General features: G+C 35.8%; 1 protein-coding gene across 1 annotated transcript; it reads right to left on the bottom strand.

Annotated features, from left to right (window-relative positions):
• Positions 1–937: 937 nt before the first annotated feature.
• Positions 938–22615, bottom strand: LOC144974554 (putative cytochrome P450 CYP44). The gene is made up of 11 exons (XM_078917527.1): positions 22408–22615; positions 21230–21473; positions 18125–18252; positions 15912–16012; positions 14817–15007; positions 12977–13172; positions 12312–12486; positions 10545–10711; positions 10159–10237; positions 8668–8833; positions 938–4405 (listed from the first exon to the last, which is right to left on the bottom strand). Exons 2-11 carry the CDS (start codon positions 21429–21431, stop codon positions 4251–4253), a joined length of 1560 nt encoding a protein of 519 aa, XP_078773653.1. The 5' UTR covers positions 21432–21473; positions 22408–22615; the 3' UTR covers positions 938–4250.
• Between the last annotated feature and the right edge of the window lie 1171 nt (positions 22616–23786).

Here is a 23786-nt window from a genome sequence, read left to right as displayed (position 1 = left end):
TTTTTTCTATCTACCTTCCTTCCTTTATTCTTCTTCCTCTCAAAACTGATTGATTGAAGCTTGTCTTAGAGACAAACACTTACTAAAATCACAAGACCCAGTGAGTAACCTGTCATTCTGCCTCTAAGCTGTGAATGGCTAAGATGTAGCCTGTGATGAGAAAGAAGAAAAACACAAAAACAAAAAATTCTTCATATGCCTACGGAAACAACTTTATAAGAGTTATTATCAGACTAGGTCTTTATAAGCTCCTAGTAGACCCACACTGACTCCTGACATAGAGTACGGTACCACAGCTATATCCAGCCAACGGACTACCACTAGTTATATGGTGTGACCATGTGTTTGTGCTGCCCTGTCAATCACGGAGCGAGTGTGACCCTATTGTATTCTTACAATATCCAACACTGCATGTAGCTAAGTACCTGTCTTACCCGTCAAATAGGGTAATATTTTAAAAAGTGTCTTATCCAGAGATATCCCTATGTAAAAATAAATGTCTCTGGATAAGGTATTTTACACACATCACCACTCATGTGCCTAATGTGATGTGGATCACTGTATACAGTGTAAATAAAAAAATTATCAATATCATCCATGGAGACAAAAAAATAGTTATCAATTCGTTGTATAAACAAGAGGTCTTGAAGCCAATAATTTGACCAAAATAAAGCTAAACAAATAAATCAGTACGGCAGTTATTAATTCAGTCTTTAAAAAATAAATAACACTTTGTTACAACATATGTGACCAAACGCTTCAAAACAGTTTTATGTTGGGTGAACCTGATGCTTACAATTGAATTTCGAGCTTAACTTATAAAATTTGAGTTAATTCAAACATATGCATCCAGTTAAAACTTTGTTGTTTTTTTTCTTGGATAAAAAAGAATTGACAAATAAAGGGGCCTTGAAATAAGATCAAGAAGTACAAAAACTTTTTTTTTTTAAATGACATCTTATCTATCAGTAATTCAATTATATATAATAAATGTAACAATGGCAATGATTTAGGCCGACCCGTAAATTTTCAATAATTTAAATATAAAAAGATAGCCAAATATGACATGATGTCCATGGGGCAGGAGTTTATCCCAATTTATAATAATTTAAATATAAAAAGATAGCCAAATATGCAATGATGCCCATGGGGCAGAAGTTTATCCCAATTTATGTGGTAAAATTAAATGGCCACTTTCACTAACCTGTGTTTACTACCTTGTGGACAGGAAACTAGTTCACTGCAAAATACGTTCAACCACATCTAAACTAACACTAAAAACTCACTAAGAGAAAAGAGAGGCTGGAAAAAAAAAATTTGATCATGCTCTAGTGTTTGAGCCAAAGAGCCCCCATTAATATGTATTGCTTCACAAATATATTTTGGAAAGCTATACAAGGAAATATTTAAAAAATAATTTTTACATACATTAATACAATTAATAAAAGAACCGGATGCCATTCTCAGACAACATCAAACATGAACAACAATAAATACTTTGTTTGCATGAAAAGCTGCTCTTTTCTTAACATAAGACCAAGATATTGATAACGAGAAAATTATACATCATCTGTTTGCATTGAAATAGTGTGTTCATTATCTGTTAAGTAACAATGTTTGATATCAACGATACCATTAATAAATCTTGATTAATAAACAATAATTGCAATATGTCCAAGATTGCATCACGAGATCTGTCACCGGAAAGGAAAGACCGTCCTCATGCTTCTTTTTTTCCTGTGGTCACTTTGTTTTTTTGGTTTAATTACAGAAAAACAAATTTGATTTGGCAAGTTTTTAAAATTTGATTTTCAGTTACTTAATCAATTGACCACATCATCTAATTTCCACTAGTAAATTTTACTTATTTTCCTTTTTTTTGACAAGCATTATCATTGAAAAGGTTGGATGGAATAACAATATTACAATTCACAACACAAAACAAATATATTATTGCTTGCATCTGTTTATGCATCCACTTGTTCACCAGATTGATTTTATTACAGTATATATTATCCTCCCTACATCAGTTCAACAATACCTTGAAGTGAAACTTAATGAAGGCAACCACCCGTTTTACCAATTTTACATTGTGCTACATTTTTTCTGAAACTTTAAATTATTCATGTAATAGAGTACACGATAAATTCAATCAGCTTTGATTTAAGTACAACAAATTCTACAAACTTTATTAAATTTTAAATATTAATATAAGAAAAATTAAGAATAAATAGGTGTAAAGTGAACTCAGAAATAGACCACAGTCTATATTTATCACATTCTTCAATAAAGGATAATATGTTTGATGCTTTAAATTAAAATCAACACATTTCCATGGCTATACATACACTGTGAAAATTTCACTCAATCAAAAAATGTTAAAATAGAAAATTAAGTATCAATCATGACTTAAGTGTTAGTTATTGTGAAAGACATAGATAATTGCAGTGGTAATATTATACTTGGGTAGCTCTATAAACGATACAATCATCACCTAATATGTATATATATCATGACAAAATTGAAACAAAACGGTAAACCTCATAAGAGAATTGCCTTAGTCACTATTTGGATAATGATGAGTTGACTACATAAGATTTTCTCTAATCAAGTTGCATAATATGGTTCGATTCTTAAGAACCCATCCCCATGTTTTTAATGCACATTCATTGTACATACTAAGGAAAACACTATAGACTAGATTACACTGAAGACATGAAAGGTGACGCAATGAATCAAAGCAGTATAGTGGAGGTCTGTTGTAACGAGAACCCCATTTCCAAAATATAAATTCTCATTATTCTCGAGCTCTCGTTATAACCGATTTTTAAGGGAAAACTCAAATTACCATATTTTTTTACTTTGGGTCAATAATATTCAGATTTGGCAAAGTTCATCAGACATTTTGACATATTTTGTGACAAATTTCGCTATTTTGAAGGCCAATCTTGTGAAATTCTGGAATTTAAATTGGTAAAGTTCGGCAAGGACAGTCCCTCACTTTACTCTTGCCTTTGTATTATTATGTACAGACCTACCAATATGCCATTATGTCAACCAGGTTTTGGAGAGCAAAAACAGCAATAAAAGGAAAGATTAAGGAAAAATGAAATTGTACTCACCAAATTGAGGAATAAAACGTATGTAAAAATAATGATGAGGTCAGGATCAAAACGTACTAAGTCACACAAAAAAGATTTTGAGAAAAACAAGCATTAACAAAAAACTCATTTTGTGATCATGTGACTTAGTACGTTTTGACCGTGATCACCTTAAATACATGGTGCAGCACCCAATAATGATAATTAGAGTAAAAAGTCGGTCTGGATACAGTCTCCTAGTAATCGAATACCCTCAAATCCCTCGGGTACATTTGACTAGCTTATATATTAGATTTAAAATTTGCAATTTTAATAATAAATAGTATTCTTCTCAATATCGATAATTTGGTATTTTCAGTATAACATCTGAGATGCCAGGATTTTTGCTTGAATCTGGGTTGTCTGGCAGGTCTGTATGTGGATCGGGAGTGTGTGTGTGTGTGGGGGGGGGGGGGGGGGGAAAGGGTGGGAAGGAGGGAGGTTGTTGAGGTGTTTTTAAATAGACGAGCATGTATTTTACTCAAATTCTCATTAATGCTAGTCTCTGGATTGTGCATTATCGTTATAACAGGTATATTAAAAACAGAAAAACAACAGGGGAAAACAGGGATTTTTTTTTTACACACACAAGGCTGAAATATCACAGTGGTCTAAGAAACACTTTTTGCTGTGAGCCGCTACATGAAAAATATGTGTAAGCTGTTTTTTAAATTTTGATTTGGAATAATGAATGTGATTTTCTTTGAATCTTGGGTGAAAATTCACGGGGATCAATTTGAATGTAAGAGATGCCAATTCTGTACAAGTACCCACCTCTTTAAACTTAAGTGGCCTTATGAGGAAAAACCAAAATGGCAGCAGGCGATTAACTTTATCTAAAATACAAGCACTGTCAGCATATGTCGGTGAACTTCAACCAATGCTTTTAATTATAACATTAATAAGAATACATGCTATGTTTCAATATTACATGATATTATTCATGCAACATTATACTCATCCCTATGCACTGAGAGAAATTATTATACTCTTTTGTTTAAAATGTGCTGTCTATTTGTGTATTTACTAATATTTCAAATAAGTTCAGACTGACTAATATCGACCCAATTAAATGTATAGCACTATCGTTTAGATTAAGACATTCCATTTCTATTTTCTTGGTACAAATTTGACCTTGACATCTGTGTCTGGCACTTGTAAAAGCTGGTATCGTTGGTCTAAAGGTTCATGGTGCCACTCCAAACGGTAATCACGCAATATTCGTGATATCATGTTCACCATTTCCTGCTCAGCAAACCTGCGACCTGTGAAATTTAGTAAAAGTTTAAGATATATTCATATTAGATGCATTTCATGGCAATCAATCTGAATTTCAAAGGAAGTAAATAATCTATATAAATTAATCAAGCAGGATTTTCATCCTGTTTTGTTTTTTTCTAAAATACAAACTATTGCAATAAGGTACTATGGAACAGATATTGTAGAATTTTCAAACTTTAAAACTGTCTTACTTGAACAAAATGCATTTTTTCTTTTAGTTTGGGTGAAGACAATCACAAAACAAACACACACAGATATATATATATATATAATCCACATGGTATTTCAAGGCCTTTGACTTAAGCAACTCTTATTATGATATGTTATGTTATGTTATGTTATGAAATGTTATGTTATGTTATGTTAAGTCAATTAAAGAAAAGATACAAAATACAAAATGGTGATAGACCAATTTCCTAGGCAAAAACACAATCAAAACTGAAAAGAAAAGTGTGTTACAACTTAATCAAGATGTAATATATTATTTTTGCACAGAAACTTTACAAACATTACAATACATCTGGATCTGTCTGATAAATTGAGTAAAACTAAAAAGAATGCATTGCGATAGATGATGATAAGATGGTATGAAAAACAATATGTGATTTTCAATTTAAAGCCTGACGTTGACACAAGGTCAATATTTGGCTGGATAAAGTTTTCTTAATAAGCACACACCATTGAGAGAAACGAGTCTGTGAGCCCCAAAGTAACTTACTTACTTAATCCTCTTCTGGCCTTGAGGCACATAGGGCATCCACCAGACATCTCCATTTTTTGCGATCAGCTGCTTTTGCGGTGGCTGTATTCCAGGACAGGCCTGCTTCCTTTAATTCTTTCTCCATCGTCCTTCGCCAGGTTTCTTTGGGTCTTCCCCGCTTTCTCTTCCCATCTGCTGTCCAGTACAAGGCTGTCTTGGGAAGTGACCCTTTTTCCATTCTGGCCACATGACCCAGCCAACGCCATCTTCTTCTTTTTATTTGGCTATCAATGCTAGTGCAGTCCGCTTTCTTTAATAGATCCACTGTTCTTATTTTTGTAGGCCAAAATAAATTAAAAATTCTTTTTAAACACTTGTTCTGAAAGGCTTCTAGTTTCTGTATTAAGGAGGATGTCATTTTCCAGCTTTCACTTCCATAAAGCAGTACACTTAAAACATTGCTCTTGTATATTTTCAGCTTTGTCTTTCTCATTATTTGCTTTGATTTCCAAAAGTTTTTCAGCATGCCGAAAGCCTGATTTGCCTTTTGAATTCTGTGCTTGATATCGTGTTCTGCATTTCCGTCGTCTGTTATTTTGGATCCGAGGTAGGAGAACTCTGTTACCTCTTCAATTATATGTTCATCTATCCTAATTTCACTGTCATGTTTTGGATTCACCCTAATTTACACAGTCTTATCGAAATTTATTTTCAGTCCAATTTTCGAGGCGTTCTTGTGTAGTACGTTTAGTTTCTCTGAGTCGTCTCTGTGTGTACTGGAAACTAACGCGATATCATCTGCGTAGTCTATATCTTCCAGAAAAGATGTCAGTGTCCAGCGAATGCCTCTCTTCTTACCATCAATTGTATTTTTCATGAGCCAGTCTAGAGCCAGGATAAACAGAAGCGGGGAGAGTATGCAGCCTTGTTTTACACCAGTTGTTACATTAAAGCTGTCTGTTAAATTGTTACCACAGATCACTTGGCATTGGTAGTTGCTGTACATTGCTTTGATTAGGTTGACTATCTTCATCGGTATACCATAATGGCGGAGTATTTTCCACAGGGACTCTCTGTGTAAGCTGTCAAAGGCTTTTTCAAAATCGACAAAAATGGTGTAGAGGGGCTGTTCCATTCAATGCTTTGCTCCAGGATTTGTCTCAGGGTAAATATGTGGTCACTACATGACTTCCCTTTTCTGAACCCTGCCTGCTCTTTTCTAAGAATGTTTTCAATGTGAGGTGAGATTCTTTTCAGAAGGATTCTATTAAAAATTTTGCTCGTTACGGACAGGAGTGTGATTCCACGCCAGTTAGCACAATTTCCTAGGTCTCCTTTCTTGGCTATTTTATGGATGATGCCTTTCTGCCAATCCTCTGGTATTTCTTCCTTTTCCCAAATGTTGGTGAACAGTTTACTGAGAATTTTGGACATTTCTTGCGAGTTCGCTTTAAGCATTTCCGCAGTGATTTTGTCAATACCTGGGGCCTTGCCATTTTTTTGTTGTTGTATTGCCTCGTGCACCTCATGCTCAGTGATTGGACCAAGATTAACCTCTACGTCCCTTTCTGCTTCTGGGATATCTGTGTAAGAAGATGGGTCTGGTCTGTTCAGAAGGTTTGCGAAATATTCTCTCCATCTTTCAATTTTCTCCTTTTCGTCTGTGATGACACTACCATCTTGGGATTTTAATGGTTTCTCTTGACCATAACTTCTGTTTCCCGAGAGCTTTTTTGTGATTTTGTATAGTGTTTGTGTGTCGTGTCTTACAGCTGCATTTTCTGCTTCAGTTGCTAAATTTTCTGCAAAATCTCTTTTGTCTTTCCTTGTGGATTTTTTCACTTCTTTATCCTTCAATGAGTATTCACTGGATAGCCTTTCTTTCAGTCGGGGGGATTTAGCGTTCAGGAGATTTAGTTTGATTGATTTTCTTTGGTTAATGAGCTCCATGACCTTGCTGATATCCAATTCTCTGTATTGGATTTATTGTGTCCTAAGTGTTCAGTGGCACTTTCCTGCATGACGTGGTTGAAATCTTGGATTGTCATGTTTGTAATATCTTGTATTGCACTGAATTTGTTTCTGACTGAGATATTGAAATTGTTTTGGATATCTGGGATTTTCAATTTATCTGTGTTGAAACGTTTCTCCTTCTGTTTTGCTATTTTTGTTTTCATCAATTTAGTAGAGATTTTGGCTGTGACAAGATGGTGGTCACTTCCAATGTCTGCCAATCGTCTGACTCTGACATCGTTTAGGCTGCTCTTCCATTTTCTGTTTATAATTATATGGTCTATCTGACTTTCTGTTTTCCCATCTGGTGATTTCCATGTCAATTTGTGGATGTTTTTGTGTGGGAAGAAAGTTCCACCAATAATGAAGTTGTGTTCTTCACAAAATTCTGCCAGTCTGCTTCCATTGTTGTTCATTAGCCCTATGCCCTCCTTTCCAACGGACTGATTTGTTTGTGTATTGCCAACTCTAGCATTAAGGTCTCCGATGATCATGAGCATATCATGTCTTGGAATGTTTTCAACGGCCATTCTTAGAATATCGTAAAATTCTTCTTTGTTTTCTTCATCTGAATCCTCTGTAGGTGCGTAGCATGTGAGGATTGATAGCTTGGTGTATTTTGAGTTGTGTCTTGTGTATAAAAGTCTTTCACTTATCGGTTTCCATTCCAATAGTGACTTGTTGTTTTGCCTGGCTATCAAGAGGGCAACACCTTCTCTGTGTTGGTCATCCTTTCGTCCTGACCAAATGATCAGGTCGCCATTTGAGAGTTGGCGCTTCCCAGCTCCTGTCCATCTTGCCTCTGATATGCCTAGCAAATCGATCTTGTAGTTCAACATCTCGCGCTGGGCTTGTGCCAGTTTTCCTGTTTGATATAGGGTCCTAACATTCCAGCACGAGACATTGAGCTTGCGTTTTGGTGACAACAGATCTGCAATCTGGTCGGGGGCGTCCTTTCGGCTTTGACCTCCTACCGTCATGAAGCCAGTATTCTGGTCCGCTTCTCTGCTGCCGCCGGTTGTGGATTTATGTCTGGTTTCTGTTTCTGTAACAGTTTGCTTTTTATGAGGTGGGTTGTTAACCCTACGCTCAACCCCCATTCCTGGAGGGCCGGTGGATTACTCTTCGTCTGATCTCTCTCCTTTTTTCTCTTATTAGAGGTCCGAGGTTCGAGATACGCAAGCCCTCCCACCACGACAAGGTGATAATCCGTCGGGAGAGGCCCCAAAGTAAGCTCAAGACAAATTAAAATATTGTATGACATTTGTTTTGTCACTGTAATTTTTAACTACTTGCTGTAGCTTAATGTAAAATATTAACTTAATCTTTTGGAAAAAACAACTGAAGTTCATAACTTTATTTCCATTCTTTTTTACCATTTCAATTCTTTATAGGATACAGTAGAAACTATTTTTTAAAAACAGTAGATCACGAAATATATAAGGGGAAAAAAAGACCAAAACAACATAAACATATTTTTTTTCTTTCTGTTTGATAACGTATACATACTGGTATATGATTAAGCACACATACCTAGACACATGCGTATACCAGTGCTGAAAGGTATGAGAATGTAAGGGTGTTGCTTTTCAATGCCATCCATATTGCCCCTTAACCAGCGCTCAGGGTAGAACTCTTCAGGATTGGATATGTAGGCAGGGTCGTGTAAGGGGACATAATTCTCCAGGCAAATATATGTCTGCAAGGAAGAAAACAAATTAAATGGACTAAAAAACAATATATTATAAAAAATGTGAGACAAGCTTCCAGACAATTAGAGTTTATTAAATGAACAAGAAAAGTAATGTGCGTTTCAATAGTGCGGCTATGTGGTCTTGTGGTATGACACTCGCTTTCGGATTGGAAGATCCTGGGTTCGAGCCTCGCTTGGCGCATAGTTGAGTCCTTGGAAAAGACTCTTTATTCACATTCTCTCAGGGTGTAAAATGAGTACCTGGCTGTCAACAGCATTGTCTCAGTCTGAAAAATTGTAACATTGACTAACAGGCGTCATGTCACATTCTGCATGTTACGTGTTGCTGTTGGTCAGGCATCCCTTGTAAAGCACTTTGAGCACATTTAGTGGATATTGCCCTATATAAAAGTTCTAATTATTTTTTTTGTTCCACAAAGGGAAAAAATAAGAATAGAAAAAGATGACGACATTGTACAGCAAATTGTGCAATCGATAATTGTATTTGAAGTTCATAAAAGAAATAAAGCTTCGTGTCTGGTACATTGGTTATACATTTTTCATAAAACTCCAAGCCTTTCTTTCTCATTGTTGTACAATTTCAAACTTGAGGCAACCCCTAAATCATCTACACTTTCTCAGTAGTTTATTTGCCTATCAGTCAGTTTAACAGAAAAACTGAAGTTCTTTGAAACTATAATTTCTTCCCTTATGTATCATGTAATGATTGCACACTTTAATGTTTTCACCAAGAGATTGGTGATCGTGATACAGCAATGAAGCCTAAGTCAATTGTTGTAACTCAGACTTACCACAGAGTTGCCAACCTACAAAAAAAAAATTATAGGGAGATTAGATAAAAAAAAAGTGGGAAATTTTCGACACGTTTTGTAGGGAGACTTATTAGAAAGCGGGGGGGGGGGGGGGGGGGGGGGGGGGTGAACTTACTCTGTTATAATCAATCAGCTTATGACTCACTAAGAAGGGTTATGTTTAATTCCCTGTCGCATTCACTGTGTTTTCCTTTTAACCCATGCATTTCTTGTCTTGTAAGAGAAATAAATGACACTCAGCAGAATTCAACTGCCGTATGCATCGAATTTGGCCAAATCTCTCCCTTAGCCGCTCCAAAAAAGTAATATCTGTACATACTGATTAAACATGTGAGAGTGGCAAGTCTCTGCCGCTGCTCTCTTGGTGAACTTAGTGAAATTAAATGTTAGGTTAGATCAAATTCAAGTTCAGGTTGTAAGGGGTAATAATTTTTTTTAAAATACAATCCAACAACTTGCATCTTGATTGTTTTTTTTTGTTGGCACAGCTTGACTTACGCCTTCAGGTACTTGATATCCTCCAATAGCAACATCCTTTCCTGCCAGTCTTTGGACATCTAAACCAATGGGGAAAAACCTGAAGGAAGAAAATGTCGAATAGAGGAAGAGAAGAAAAAGTTGTAAATAGAACATAATTTAAAAGCGAATATAACTCTAAAATTTCATCCCCAGATGCTGTAAAAACTGAAGAAAGGAGGGGTGGTAGAGGATAAATTGAGTATAACTTTAGAAACAGAATCATTGGTCGATAAATAGCCATGAACATGATTAGCTACAACATTCTTATACAAATATATGCCTGATTTCAGGAGTTTGATGGTACTTTCAACATTCTATGTCTCATCCGAGCCAAACAGGTCTATTTACTAATTTAATATTCTCACCGAAATGTTTCCTTGATGCATGCTTTAATATACGAACAGGAGTTGAACCCTTGAACTGTAAGTTCCCCTGAGGGTGAGAGGTTGACCACTGCTTCTTGGTATGCTTTATCCTGGACTTCGGGATTGGATGCCAATGTGTACAGATTATAAAGCAAGGCCTGGCAGGTCTGATAAGAAAATAAAAAATGATGTGGTTGTTAAAGGAATCCATTTGGTTTAAAGCCACTGGACACTATTTTGGGCCATAGGTAAAAAATAGCTTCTTGGGACTAAGCCTTATTATGCACATCGGTATAGACACAAATATGTTCTGTTTGTAAAGACAAGGCCTGACAAAAGGATTAAAAACAAACAAAAACAAACCAAAAAAAATGATGAGAGGGCTCACTGACTATATTTGGTTTAGACACAATTGAAACACTTTCCTTTGCCCTCACTATTTTATGCTTCTACATTTCTATAAGAAATAAAGAATATAAATAATCCATTGAATAAATAGACAAACAAACGATCTCTAGGAATCACAAACATTGTCCACGTAAGCCATTTCAGGGTTTATATTACCCAAAGAAAAAAATGCTTAAGGGAATAAAATGAAAGTGCCTGGAGTGGGGCTCAAACCCAAGCATCTCAGGTTTAAGTGCAATAACTTAACCACTAGGCCACTCACCCCTTGGGTTATGAGCAACTGATAACAAATAAAGTAAAGGGAATTTAGTTGCAGAAGTAACAGAAGTATACCATTTGTAATGTAAACTACGCCTCATGCAGCCACTGTATAGGATCCACACTAGGGGCAGCGTGGCTCAGCAGTACGGTCTTTGCTTCGTACCCAAAAGGTAAAGAGTTCGATCACCCGCTGCTGCGTTGTGTGGCCTTGAGCAAGTCACCTAGCCCTAGCTCACTTTGCGGCGCTGCACTGCGGCTGACGCCTGGGTTATTCCAGTCTTCCCTTGGAATAGATCCTAAAGACAAATTTCCCCTTGGGGATGAATAAAGGGAATTTTATTTTATTTTATTTTTTTAAATTTTATTTTGTTTTTTTCATATATTTATTTTCAATCTGATGTCTGACCAAGATCGTAAGGACATAGTGAATGATAACAAACAAAAAATGTATTGATATTTATTTAATAAAAAAATAGTTTAAAATTTAAAAAAAAAACTGTTTGCAGTCATCTATCATCCATCCATATAGTTCATCGACTTGATCTGAACAATTAAAAATATTTATATCCCGTGGTTGATTAAGTACATTCTAGTATTTTAAAAAACAAAACAACAGAATTTAATGACAGGGTTATCTATGTAGTTTTAAAAACGGTGGATGAAAACAAAGGCTATATCAAATTCTTTCATCAAGATTTCCTATCACCGTTTGAACTTACAAGGAATCAGTCTATCCAACCAGAAAATAACCAGTTTGTACCAAAATATTGCAGTCAAATTACTTGAAGGTTACCATTGACAAACCAACTTTTAAAAACAATTGGCCAAAATTATTTTACTCTAAAATTTCATGAAATAGGAAGACCCTAATTTATTTTTTTAATTCTTTAACCTGAGACTTCTACATATCTATGCACGACTGAACTGGGCTCACTTTTATATTCTAAAAAGCCAAAAGCAGAGCTCCTTACCACAATACAAACCATAGAGCCTCTACTCAAAATCCGTAAAGCAACTTGGGGAAGACAGCACCTTAACGCCACTTGACTTTTGGAAAAGAAGAAATGGCTAGAAGTCAAAGATCATCAAATTACTCACTGTGCTCAGTGTGTCCGTCAAGATAGACAAAGCAATAGCCACAAGATCATCCCAGTTGACGTTTTGATTAGATAACATGTAGGAAAGAAACAGGTACTGCTTGCTCGTGCCACTTCGACCTTCTAGTTGATCATGATATTCTCTGGTAGCCTCAGCTAGAATTGGGGCACTGTACCTGGGAAAATAAATGGTCATTTTGAAAAGTTGAGATTCGCTGTTTATTTATCTATTTTTGCCTTTCAAGGCTGATTAGGTTGAAAACATTTACTTACATTGACATATTTTACTATTTTAAAAAGATTACGAGGACCCCATAATTGTCCCCAAAAATCCTAACCCTAAGACTTCAAAAAAGTTATTATATCCATTTGGTTAGTGCTATCTTGTGAAGCATAGTATTCTATGACATTACCATTACTTTTCACTCTAATCTAACCCTCCCACCCCCCAGCACTGTTCTATGCACTTGCTTCTCTAATTTTAAGTTTAGAATTCATAATTAATGCTAGATAACAGTAACAGGAAATAAAATAATGAGGAAATAAAATCAAATATAAGTTAACACATTTTCAGAACACTACTCTTCATCAACGGGAAATGAAAATTGAAAAAAAAAACATAAGAAAAAAAAAAAACGAAAGAAAGAAATGTTATGAATATTTTACCTGGTGATAAAATCTTCACATTCATAAAACTTCTTAAAGCTTGGGGTAGGAATGTATCTATAAAAGGGGAGAGAGAACCACAGCTTAGTAGAAAGGGTGAATACATCATTACTATTATCAATGAGTTTGTCAGCTTCTTCTAGACCTTCAGGAGACAGATAGCCCATACGTTTTTCTAGGAAGGTGTTGAAAGAACCTGGGGATAGATAAAAACCTTGCTGATATAAGCAAACACATTATACACACATGTGCAAATGTAACTTTACACTTGTTTTGAGTCATTTTTTGTTTGTTTGTTGCTTTAGGTCTCTTCCAACACAATTGAGGTTATATGAGAGACCGCTGAAACAAAAAAACAAGCAATCTAACAAAAATAGTACAAATGTAAATCAAAATCATAACCTAAAGATATCATAAGCTAAATTATAAATAACCAAGAACAAACAGGCAGAAGATTTACAGAAAAAAAAATATCCCCTGTCAAAAATACAATCACAAACCAAAGAAGCAGGATAGGCTAGTAAAGAGAAGAAGAAACGACATCACTATCGGATCGTACCCATGCGAACATCATAGGTATATGATTCAAGAGTGATGCTCCCATCCAACCACCCACTGTTTTGAGTCAATTCATATGAGTTTTAAGAGACAAAATTAGGCAAATGTTATATCACAGAAATGAGCAATAGCCTTAATATATGTGATCCAAATTTCATCAACATACATGCATAATTCTAAAAGTAACGACGACCCAAAGAACACACATTGGGCTGCTCTGATTCAGAAAAAGAGGAAAACTTTGACGCAAAAATGTTAGTAACGCATATGGTTATCACAATCACAAATCATTGCTCAGACAAATCTCCCCAAAGAGTCTATTCTAGGGATTTATGTACTTTTGCTGCAATGTATTCTACTCTGATTCAACAATGTTCCAAAGCTCGAAAGCATTCCTCCCTTGGTACTGTTGTTCCCTTGTAGAACTTTTGAGATTTCGGAGGTGCTCAATGAGATTGGGGTGTGGTTTGTTTTGTTTTTAAGGGTTTTACGGCGCTTGCAACACATGTAGGTTATATCAGCGCCAGTAAAAAGGAAGAAAATGGGATAGTAAAAAGTTCTAGAATTACAATTAAAGCACCCAAGAAAAAGTAAGACAAAGGGGAATTGAGAACAAATAGGGATCAGATGTAGATTCCAAGAGCATACCACCAATGTACTTAGTTTGAAATCACCTACAAGTCTCATCCAGACACAAGCACAAAATCCAACAAAGAGGAACACACTCAAATGCTTACATTATACATTCAAAATAAAAATAATAATACATAACAGAGAGATGATTTACAAGGAAAAAAATATCATCTCCCAAAACAATAACTGCATTTGACTGTTTCCCTCCCAGCTAGGATTCCGGCCAGTGCCAGGACAAAACCAAGTAATCTCATTCCGAGACAAAGACAGAAAGCATGTTGGATAACAGATATAAGGGGATAGAAGACACAGTATGTACCTCCCTGCCCGCTATGGGAGGTCAGGATCCCCACCCAGTGGGGTGTGGTCATTCAAGCACCAATGTCTTATATCCTCAGTTCTCGCTTGGTACTGTTGTTCCCTTGTAGATCTTTTGAGATTTCGGAGGTGCTCAATGAGATAGGGGTGTGGACACTCAAGCACCAATGTCTTAAATTCTCAGTTCTCGCTTGGTAGCATAAAGAAAAAGATACACCACGCACTTCATTATGGGATGTAAATAATAATCTGACATCAAATGACAAAGCATGTGCTCATGTCTCAGTCCTCTTACCTTCCTTACGACAATCTAGAAAAAAAAATTACTTACACTCTATACCCCATCTTAGGATCCACCTATTGAAGTCGTTCACCTCCCCATTTTCCTGGATGAGAGAAGGGAGCAGCTTCATGAAATCATCCACAACTTCATTCTGCAAGTACATATAATCTAGAACTTTCTGAGGACGAACTAAGACTTTCTGGGCCTCTGTGCGGAGACGATACCAAAGCTCTCCATTTCTAAAGGCAGTAAAAAATATTGAAATTGAAGGATTACTTCATTAATTCAAAATATACAATAAGTGATAAAAAGGAAGCAAAGGATAATTGTAAAATCAAAGCACAAATGAGAAAAGTTATTTAAGAATCAGTATGTATATGTCCATCAGAGCCATTAGGCCTATTCAGTCGTAGTTTATCCCAGTTTTTCCATAGCATGAAACGGACAATAGCAATTGCTTGCTACCCTTTGGATAGGGTGCTTGTCTATTGCTAAGAATTTGGCCAATTTTGGCTTTTAAAAAATCGGATTAAACCTGAGAGAAAGTATGAGTTCACAGACATTTTTATATTAATTAGGAAGAGTGAAATGGGACCAGAAAAAAAAAGCCGAAGAATTAGAGGATGAATAAAAGGACTAGAATCATAAGGTTTAAAGGTCTACTGAGTAGAAAAAAACAAATTACAAATGAAAGGTCTGCAACGCAGTCACAAAATCCTGTATGTAGGTAAGTAAAAAGATTTTAAATGAAAACTCATTCATAGTCAATAAGAGTTAATGGACCCGCACATGCACACACACACACACACACACACAAATACACACAATGTCTTATAGTTGTTTTTGTTTTTTTAATTTTAAACGGCAGGATCTAATCAAGAACTAATCTACAGACGCAAGCAATCATTCTGATGGCAAAAATACAAAAATCTCCATTTGACCAGAATGTTGTAATTGTATGGCAGTAAAGTTTGTTTCGTGTTTTGTTTTGTTTTTGGGTTGGAGGGGGGAAGGGAGGGGGTGACTAAATTTTAGTTGTCTATTTATTTTCTTAATACCAGAATATAGTTCTATGTGATAAACACAGTAGAAATCAAAGTCATATGATATTTCAAAAGATGCAACAGCAAAACATCAACTTACGAGTTTCCTAATCCAACAGCCATATTCTTTTTTCTTCTATAAACTCCAATCGAAGGTAGTAATGGTGGAACTTTAGGATGCTTCCCATCTGACTCATAAATCTGGCAATCAAGGTATAAAATATTGGTGAATGCTGTGGTGACAAAGTAAAATGAGATTTATTTTCTTTATACAGTGGTCTCTGTTTATAAGCACAGTCTTCGAGAATCAAGCAGAGTGTGCTTATAACCAGATCGTGCTTATAAGTGGATTCAGATATTTTTGCTAATTTTATGTTGAATGCTCATATTACAGTAAAAATGTCTATTTTCCTCTGAGTTTCCAAATGTATACATAATGGTAACTACTGGGTTATACACTTAAAACTCCCATCGGCCCATGAAAAAGTCATTTTAGCTTCTTCTTTTTTTTTAAACGATTTTTTTAGGGTAAGCAAACGCTTTCTTTCTTTGCCACAATATCCGACACCATTACCCCATAGGTGTGTAATGAGGGTATAAAAGCTTGAGATTGTTGCTTGTTTGACTTTTGATTGAATTCAATTTTTTACGTCATCCTCTATTTCTGTGATCTGATTCCAACTTTGTTGAATATAAAGTCTGATGTTTGTTTAATATCTGAGTGTGTTGATGCAGAGTGCAGATATGTAGCATTAAAAAGACCTGTCAACAAATACATGTGTCAAATCAAGAAAGTTGCAAGTGCCAACCTTGTCTTCAAGCCTCACATCATAAGCACACTTAACACCTCTTTAAACAAACGGTGGTCATCAAAATGACCGTCTTGGTCGATGATTAATTATGACCACATCTGATGGCAGTCTGAGCTTTTATCTTCCCTGACCTTACTTCCCGCACTGTGTCAAGGTCACCACACGTTGTCTGTCCTTACTCCGCCCCCACCCCCATATACTGTTTCAATGAGTTTCAAAGTCTGCCCATTGTTATCACTTAAGATTTTATGTTCTGCGTGTGTTGTCTGTTTCATCACTGAGGTGTCAGTTGTTTTGTTGAAGGGAAATGAAGTAATGATGGAAAAGTTAGGTATGAATGATACGTTACTTGCAGATCAATTTGATGTTTTCTGTTAACCCTGTTTGTTAATATTTTGTATTAAAATAAAATTATGATATTTTTCTTTTTAACTATTTTCTTTTCTTTCTGTAATTTTTAAGTAATGGTCAGAAAATTGAATGTGCTTTATAAGCAGAGTTATTTTCGGTGAGCGTGCTTATAAAGGGCTAAATTTATAAAGTAAAAATTCTGCTTCGCGCCCATATCATGCTGAAAGACGGATCGTGCTTGTAACCAGAGTGCCTATAAACGGAGACCACTGTAACAAAAAAATCAAGGCATAAATAACTTTCCGACAACTCTAAATTCGACAATAATCAAGTCACTATGCAAACCCTGATTTTATGAAATTGATCATCTAGTCATCTAGTCAGTTGATCCTGCGTAGGACGTTGCTTCCCGAACTTTCTTGCGAAACAGATTACGGTTTTCCGCCAGTCTACTTGCTTGAGTTGCTGTCATTCCCAGCCATTCACATATATCTTGTTCCCAGCTTCTTGTTGGTCTACCTCTTCCTCTCTTGCCATCTACCCTTGTCTGCAGAATGTGCTTTTCTAATGATTCGTGGCGAGTCGTGTGGCCAAAATAGTTCAGTTTCAATTGAAATGAAATTGATAATCATCATAATAAACCTATGCTCAGGAGAGCAAAACATTGTAATTATATAAAATGGAAAATAAACGAGAGGACACATCTCACAAAATAAGTATGTGTAAATGAATAAAATGAATAAAGCACATTGAGCATGGTAAAATTTGAGAAAGTGGGGGTCCCACACCACATTAGCGTATTCTAAAATAGCTCAAGCAACATAGAGGGCAACTTTTCAAAAAGCTAAAACGGGACACGCTAACAACGCACAATATTGTCATAACCCAAAGCAGTATTATGGACTATTATATAATATAATCTAGATCTAGAGCTTGTTCTTTTCTTTGTTTTAATTTGCAAGTGAAAAAAAAGCATAATCCTGGGACATGCAAGGGTCATTTCCACACATGTTAAACAATCCAATTAAAAATTATTTTCTTCCTTTAAATTTTCTTCAGTTTGCCAAATCGGGACAGAGGGTAACAAGCAATTGTTAATGTACAAGGATAAGAACAACACAAAGAAGAGGGGATAAAAATTACAACTAACCTTTCTGATGTAATTTGGATTGAGCAGGTGGAGGACGGTATTTCCAGCAAATGATTCCTTCACAATATCTCCATATTCATCTCTTAGTTGTTTGATATAGATGTGACGCTGATGAATCTTCCAAGGATCTGCAACATATCATTAGTGAAAGTACTAGTGATGTTTTGGCAGAAAGAGACTAATCAATGCAAAACAGATTCTCTGAACAAAAATTCGAACACATTGATGGATGAAAAGTGTGACAGTTTGTTTTTTTCCTTATTATCATGTATGTATGTATGTATGTATGTATGTATGTATGTATGTATGTATGTATGTATGTATGTATGTATGTATGTATGTATGTATGTATGTATGTTTATGTATGTATGTATGTATGTATGTATGTATGTATGTATGTATGTATGTATGTATGTATGTATGTATGTATGTATGTATGTATGTATGTATGTATGTTTATGTATGTATGCATGTATGTAGTAGTAGTAGTAATAATAATAATAATAATAATAATATAATAATAATAATAAATAATAATAATAATAATAATAATAATAATAATAATAATAATAATAATAATAATAATAATAATAATAATAATAATAATAATAACAACAATAGTGGCAGCTTAGACCACAAGGTTGTTTCCGGCACACACACACACACTCTCTCTCTCTCTCTCTCTTTCTCCCTCTCTCTCTCTCTCTATCTATATATCTCTTTGCTGCTGCTGTTTTTAATTTTTTCCCTACGGGTAATCAACGGTTATCAAAGCTATTATAACAGCAAACCAGAGGAAATAAATTTAAACAATTTGTTTTGCAAGTAAAGAAGTTAAAAATGAGAGTTTTTATATTGCGTAATATCCACTCGAAGTCTCAAATCACTTTACAAGGCTCCCAGGCCAACAGCAACACTTAACGAGTAGGCAATATTACATTCTTTATTTTTTTTTCGGACATAACAACGCTGTTACTGTTAATGGCCTGGTACTCATTTTACATCTGAGTACGGCGTGAGAATGTGAGTAAAGAGCTTTTTCCAAGGCAAGGATTCAACTCTGTGCCAAGAGAGGCTCAAACCCAGGCCTTCCGATCCGAAAGTGAGTGTAATACCACAGACTACAAAGCCGCAAATGGCATACTAAGGACGACAATAGGGATGGACGGAGTGTGTGTGTGTGTGTGTGTGTGTGTGTGTGTGTGTACAAAACTTGACATGGGTATGAAGCAATTATTAGCATTTTTGTCATTATTATTATTATTATTATTATCATTATTATTATTATTATCATCATTACTATAATTAATATTTTTATGATGCCATTATGATAACCATTGCCATCATTATAGAACTCCTAAAGAAATATTTGACAACCCGATCTTTGCATTCCTCCAATGACGCCACCTGTTTGGCTATTTCACACATTCGTACAAAAGCGGGAACAAGGTCTTTTTCCCATTTTGGTCCATCTCTATGGAATGCCATTTCACAGAGCAATGGGAGTCCAAATCATTGTCTGTGTTCAAGAAATCCTTAAAAACATTTCTTTTTTGATGTCATATACTTTCTTTGATATTGTTTTGTGTTGATGTAAAGCGCCAGAGCCTCATGAGTGAGGTTACACTGTGCTCTATAAGAGTCTATATTATTATTATTATTATTGTTATTATTATTATTACTATTATTATTATTATTATCATTATCATTCTTCTCTTCTTCTTCCATTAAGGCCAAAGCTTCAGGCTGAAGATTGTATGGCCGTTTAGAGGGAAGAAGGGGCCGATTTTTTGAAGTCATCAGTCGAAAGAGCTTGTTTGCAAGTGGTTGGTAGGGAGTTCCAAAGCCGGATGGTGGAAGGGAAGAAAGAGTAAAGATGATGGTTTGTTCTTGAGTTGGGGATTTCAAAATTAAATGCTGAGTTTCTTGTTTTGTTGTTGTTCCGTTTCAAATGGCTAGTTGGAATATCGAGTTTTCAGTTTTGTGCTTTATGGAATATGAGGAGTTTGTTGAACATGTAGCGTTTTCCATTGGAGATTGATCATGAGCTGAGTTATGCTCCTAGTTTCCACTGACAAATCTGGCCACCCGATGTTGGACTTTTTCTAGCTCATTGATTTCTTGTGATGTTTGTGGGTCCCACACTGAGCTGCTATATTCCAGTATGGGCCTGACATATGCTTCATAGCATTTCTTTTTCACAGATTGGTGGCAGTGGTGGATTTGTCTGTTGAGAAAGGCCATGGTTCTATTTGCCTTAGTAGCTGTGTTGGCAATATGTTTCTTCCACTTCATATTACTGTCCAGGGTCCCGCCGAGGTACTTTGCATTCTCCACATATTGTAGGGCTTCGTTATGGATTTCATAGTTGGATTCAATTATATTTTTCTTTTTGTTTGTCACCTTGAGGACATGACACTTTTTGGGGTGGAATTCCATTTTCCATCTTGTCTCCCAGCACTGTAATTTATTTAGATCTTGTTGTAGTATGACAGTGTCGTCCCTGCTTTTTATTTCTCTGTACAAGAGGCTGTCATCTGCGAACAATTTCAATGTGGACCCTGGATGTAGACCTTCTGGCATGTCATTGATGTAAATATTATTATTATTATTTTTAGGAAGCCGCTATTTTCACTGTACCGTGATAATAGCCTGACAGTGTGTGGGAGACTATTTTCACCGTATGTTAATATCTTGGTGGACGATTTTCACCGTACAGATAGTGTGGGAGACTTTTTTCACCATACGGTTATATCTTGGTGGACGATTTTCACTGTACGGATAAATAAACGTCTGATAAAAAGTCCAAAGTGAAAATACAAATTGAAAGAAATGCTATAATGAGGAGCTTTCGGGAGGCCTCCCTAGCTTTTGTTCTCGGCAAACTTTTTCTTTTTTTTAAAAACTCGTCTGCACACTGGAAGAAAATGATTTCAGCAGATGCTGAGGCTACTACGTCACAGTTCGTTTCCTGGCTTCTGATTGGCTAATACATACTGTGAAAATAGTCTGAAAATAGCCTGAGACACTATTTACACCGTATTATTATTGTCATAATTATTAATATCACAGTCATTATCATTATTATTGTTTTATGATACTCACGTAATTTGTAGTCTAGCCACCTTCCAACAATTGGTAACCCTTTGGGTCCAGGAATTTCACTGAAGGGTTTTGCTTTACCATAATCATCTGTAATCCTTTGCTCTTGAAAGTCAATGCTGGAAGTCACAGTGGAGCTCTTCTGCCTAACACTCCTAGCAATTACAGATGAGGATAGTCGGTGAAATACTTTTCCAGACATCATTAGTTCAGATCTCAAGCACGAGTGACAGTGACGTAGAAAATTCTATAAATTATGAGAAAAGAAAGAAATATTTCTATTCTACATAAAAATTGCGCCACAAATACCACAAACATTGTAGAGAGATTCAAGGTCATCAATTGCCTGCAGAAAAATGAGGACCTTCCGATCCAAAAGCGAGTGTCATACCACTAGACTAGACCACATAGCCATTATCACAACCATCACCACATCATTATCAAAAGTACAACAACCACCACCATCATCACATCGTCATCATCGCTACCACCATTACTACAACCACAATTACTACATCATCACAATTTTGAGTGGCTGGATGGCTCAGTGGCTTGTAAGACCACTTGCTGATCTCTCTCTCTCTCTCTCTCTCTCTCTCTCTCTCTCTCTCTCTCTCTCTCTCTCTCTCTCGCTTTCAGCCAGGCAGAGGAAACAGTTATTTTTACTGTAATATGAACATTGACTATGGTCTTAGTCTTAGCAACAACAAAAAAGGATTTTAAAATCCGAATCCGAAATAAGCCAAATAATAAATAAGCACCATCTGTCTAGACTAAACTAAAGTTAAAGTTAAAGCACGCTTTGCTTGATTCCCGATGGCCGTGCTTATTAAACGGAGACCACTGCAAATAGTTGAAAGATGCTAGTTTTTGAAACAGAGGTAGGTTTTTTTTTTAAAATCTTTATATTTTACGTGAATGCATGCTCAATGCGAGTTGGACGTGTAGCGGAGGTTGGTAGGCCAAAGGCCCACCTCTCTAGCCAAAACAAAACTTGAACAGGAACAAAAATGAACAAGCCAACATCAAAAAGTCAACAGTTTCTAAAAGTAGACGTCTAAAGTCTAAAAGTAAAAAAAAAAAAAGTATAAGAGTCAAGAGGTGTGTGGTGTAAAAAAGAACTAAAAACCACAAGCCCAAAGCCAAAGCCCAAAGTAAACAATGAATTAAATTACAATTACCGTATTCACTGCATGAAAACGTGACAACTTTCAAAAATGAATCATTTATTTATAGGATGAGGTCGAATAACTCTATCTCTTTATGTTATGATTGATATATCATTTCAGGACAAATGTATAAGATTGAAATGCGAGATAAGACTACGAGATAAATTGATTCGGAGACCTATCCAGAGATAAGGGCCAACTGTTTTTGTCAAGTTTTTTCGACTGTTTGAATTTTTAAATATTTTAGTGTTTTAGTTAGTAACAGTAAACTGCTTTCAAAGGTCAAAGTTTATAAAGGTGGGACGATACCTCGAAACTTGAAACCGTAGTCATAGACGTGTTCAAAGCGCTTTTCGGGAGGTTCCCAGCAAACAGGAAAACTTAATAAGAGTTATAATATGGTAGGTATAAATAGGGTATAAAAATATGGCATAAAATAACTCAGATCATTTTTTTTCTTGTCTTTTCAAAATAAAGTGTTTCTTTTGATTTTCTTTTGCTTGTTTTTTTTTAGGGGTCTCTCTTTTTATATGTATCTCTCTCTCCCCCCCCCCCCTCTCTCTCTCTCTCTCTCTCTCTCTCTCTCTCTCTCTGTATGTGTGTGTGTGTGTGTGTATCTTTCTCTAACTATTTATATATCTATCTGCTTATCACCCTGAAGGTATTGTGTTCGACTACCCGCCGCGCTGTGTGGCTCTAGCTCACTCTCGCTCACTTTGCGACTGGCTCCTGGCTTATTCTAGACTTCCTTTGGAATCGACCTTAAAGACAAATTTCCCCCATAGGGATGAATAAATGGAATTTTATTTCGATTTGTTTTTTATTTACGTATTTATTCACATGACACACTTCCTTTCACGAGCAAAATTGTCTATCGTGCCCAATACGAGAAAAAGGAAAGTTCGAAAGATAGCCGGCTTTAGTCACAATATGTAATATGATTAAATAACCTGCAATGAAAAAGCTGAGAAAGGAGAGAGAGAGAGAGAGAGAGAGAGAGAGAGAGAGAGAGAGAGAGAGAGAGAGAGAGAGAGAGAGAGAGAGAGAGAGAGAGAGATCAGGCAAAAAACTTATTGAACCCATTCTCATCTAACAGGATTTGATTCAGATCTAATTTTGCAGAGCTTTTACTTACAATGACAAAGCTGCTAGAAACTGTGGACTGTAAAAAATGATAAACAAAAATGATTATAACAACTTCGAAAAGAAAAAAAAAGAACAAAATACCAAGCACGGAACGTTTCGGGCTCAAACCCCTTTCTTCAGCCTAAAACAAAAAAACAAAAAAACCCAACGAAAACATAAATACATCCCAATGGAAATACCCCAAGATTTCTATACAGAAAGGACATGCCGAACATTTCTCTGTCGTCGATCTGATTTTTAAGTAA

This window comes from Berghia stephanieae, chromosome 6, assembly GCF_034508935.2.
Source record: "Berghia stephanieae isolate SIO BIC M18660-M18661 chromosome 6, UCSD_Bste_1.3, whole genome shotgun sequence".
Lineage (NCBI taxonomy): Eukaryota > Metazoa > Mollusca > Gastropoda > Nudibranchia > Aeolidiidae > Berghia > Berghia stephanieae.
The sequence above is the reverse complement of the archived record's forward strand: the minus strand, read 5'-3'. Positions and strand labels throughout refer to the sequence as shown.

Excerpts from the sequence above, each read along its gene's own strand:
- LOC144974554 (XM_078917527.1), bottom strand. The coding sequence starts at position 21,431 with ATGATGTCTGGAAAAGTATTTCACCGACTATCCTCATCTGTAATTGCT. Across the intron at positions 16,013-18,124 it reads ATCCAAATTACATCAGAAAG|ATTTATGAGTCAGATGGGAA; the intron begins GTTAGTTGTAAT and ends CTTGATTGCCAG. Across the intron at positions 15,008-15,911 it reads GCTGTTGGATTAGGAAACTC|AAATGGAGAGCTTTGGTATC; the intron begins GTAAGTTGATGT and ends TACTGCCTTTAG.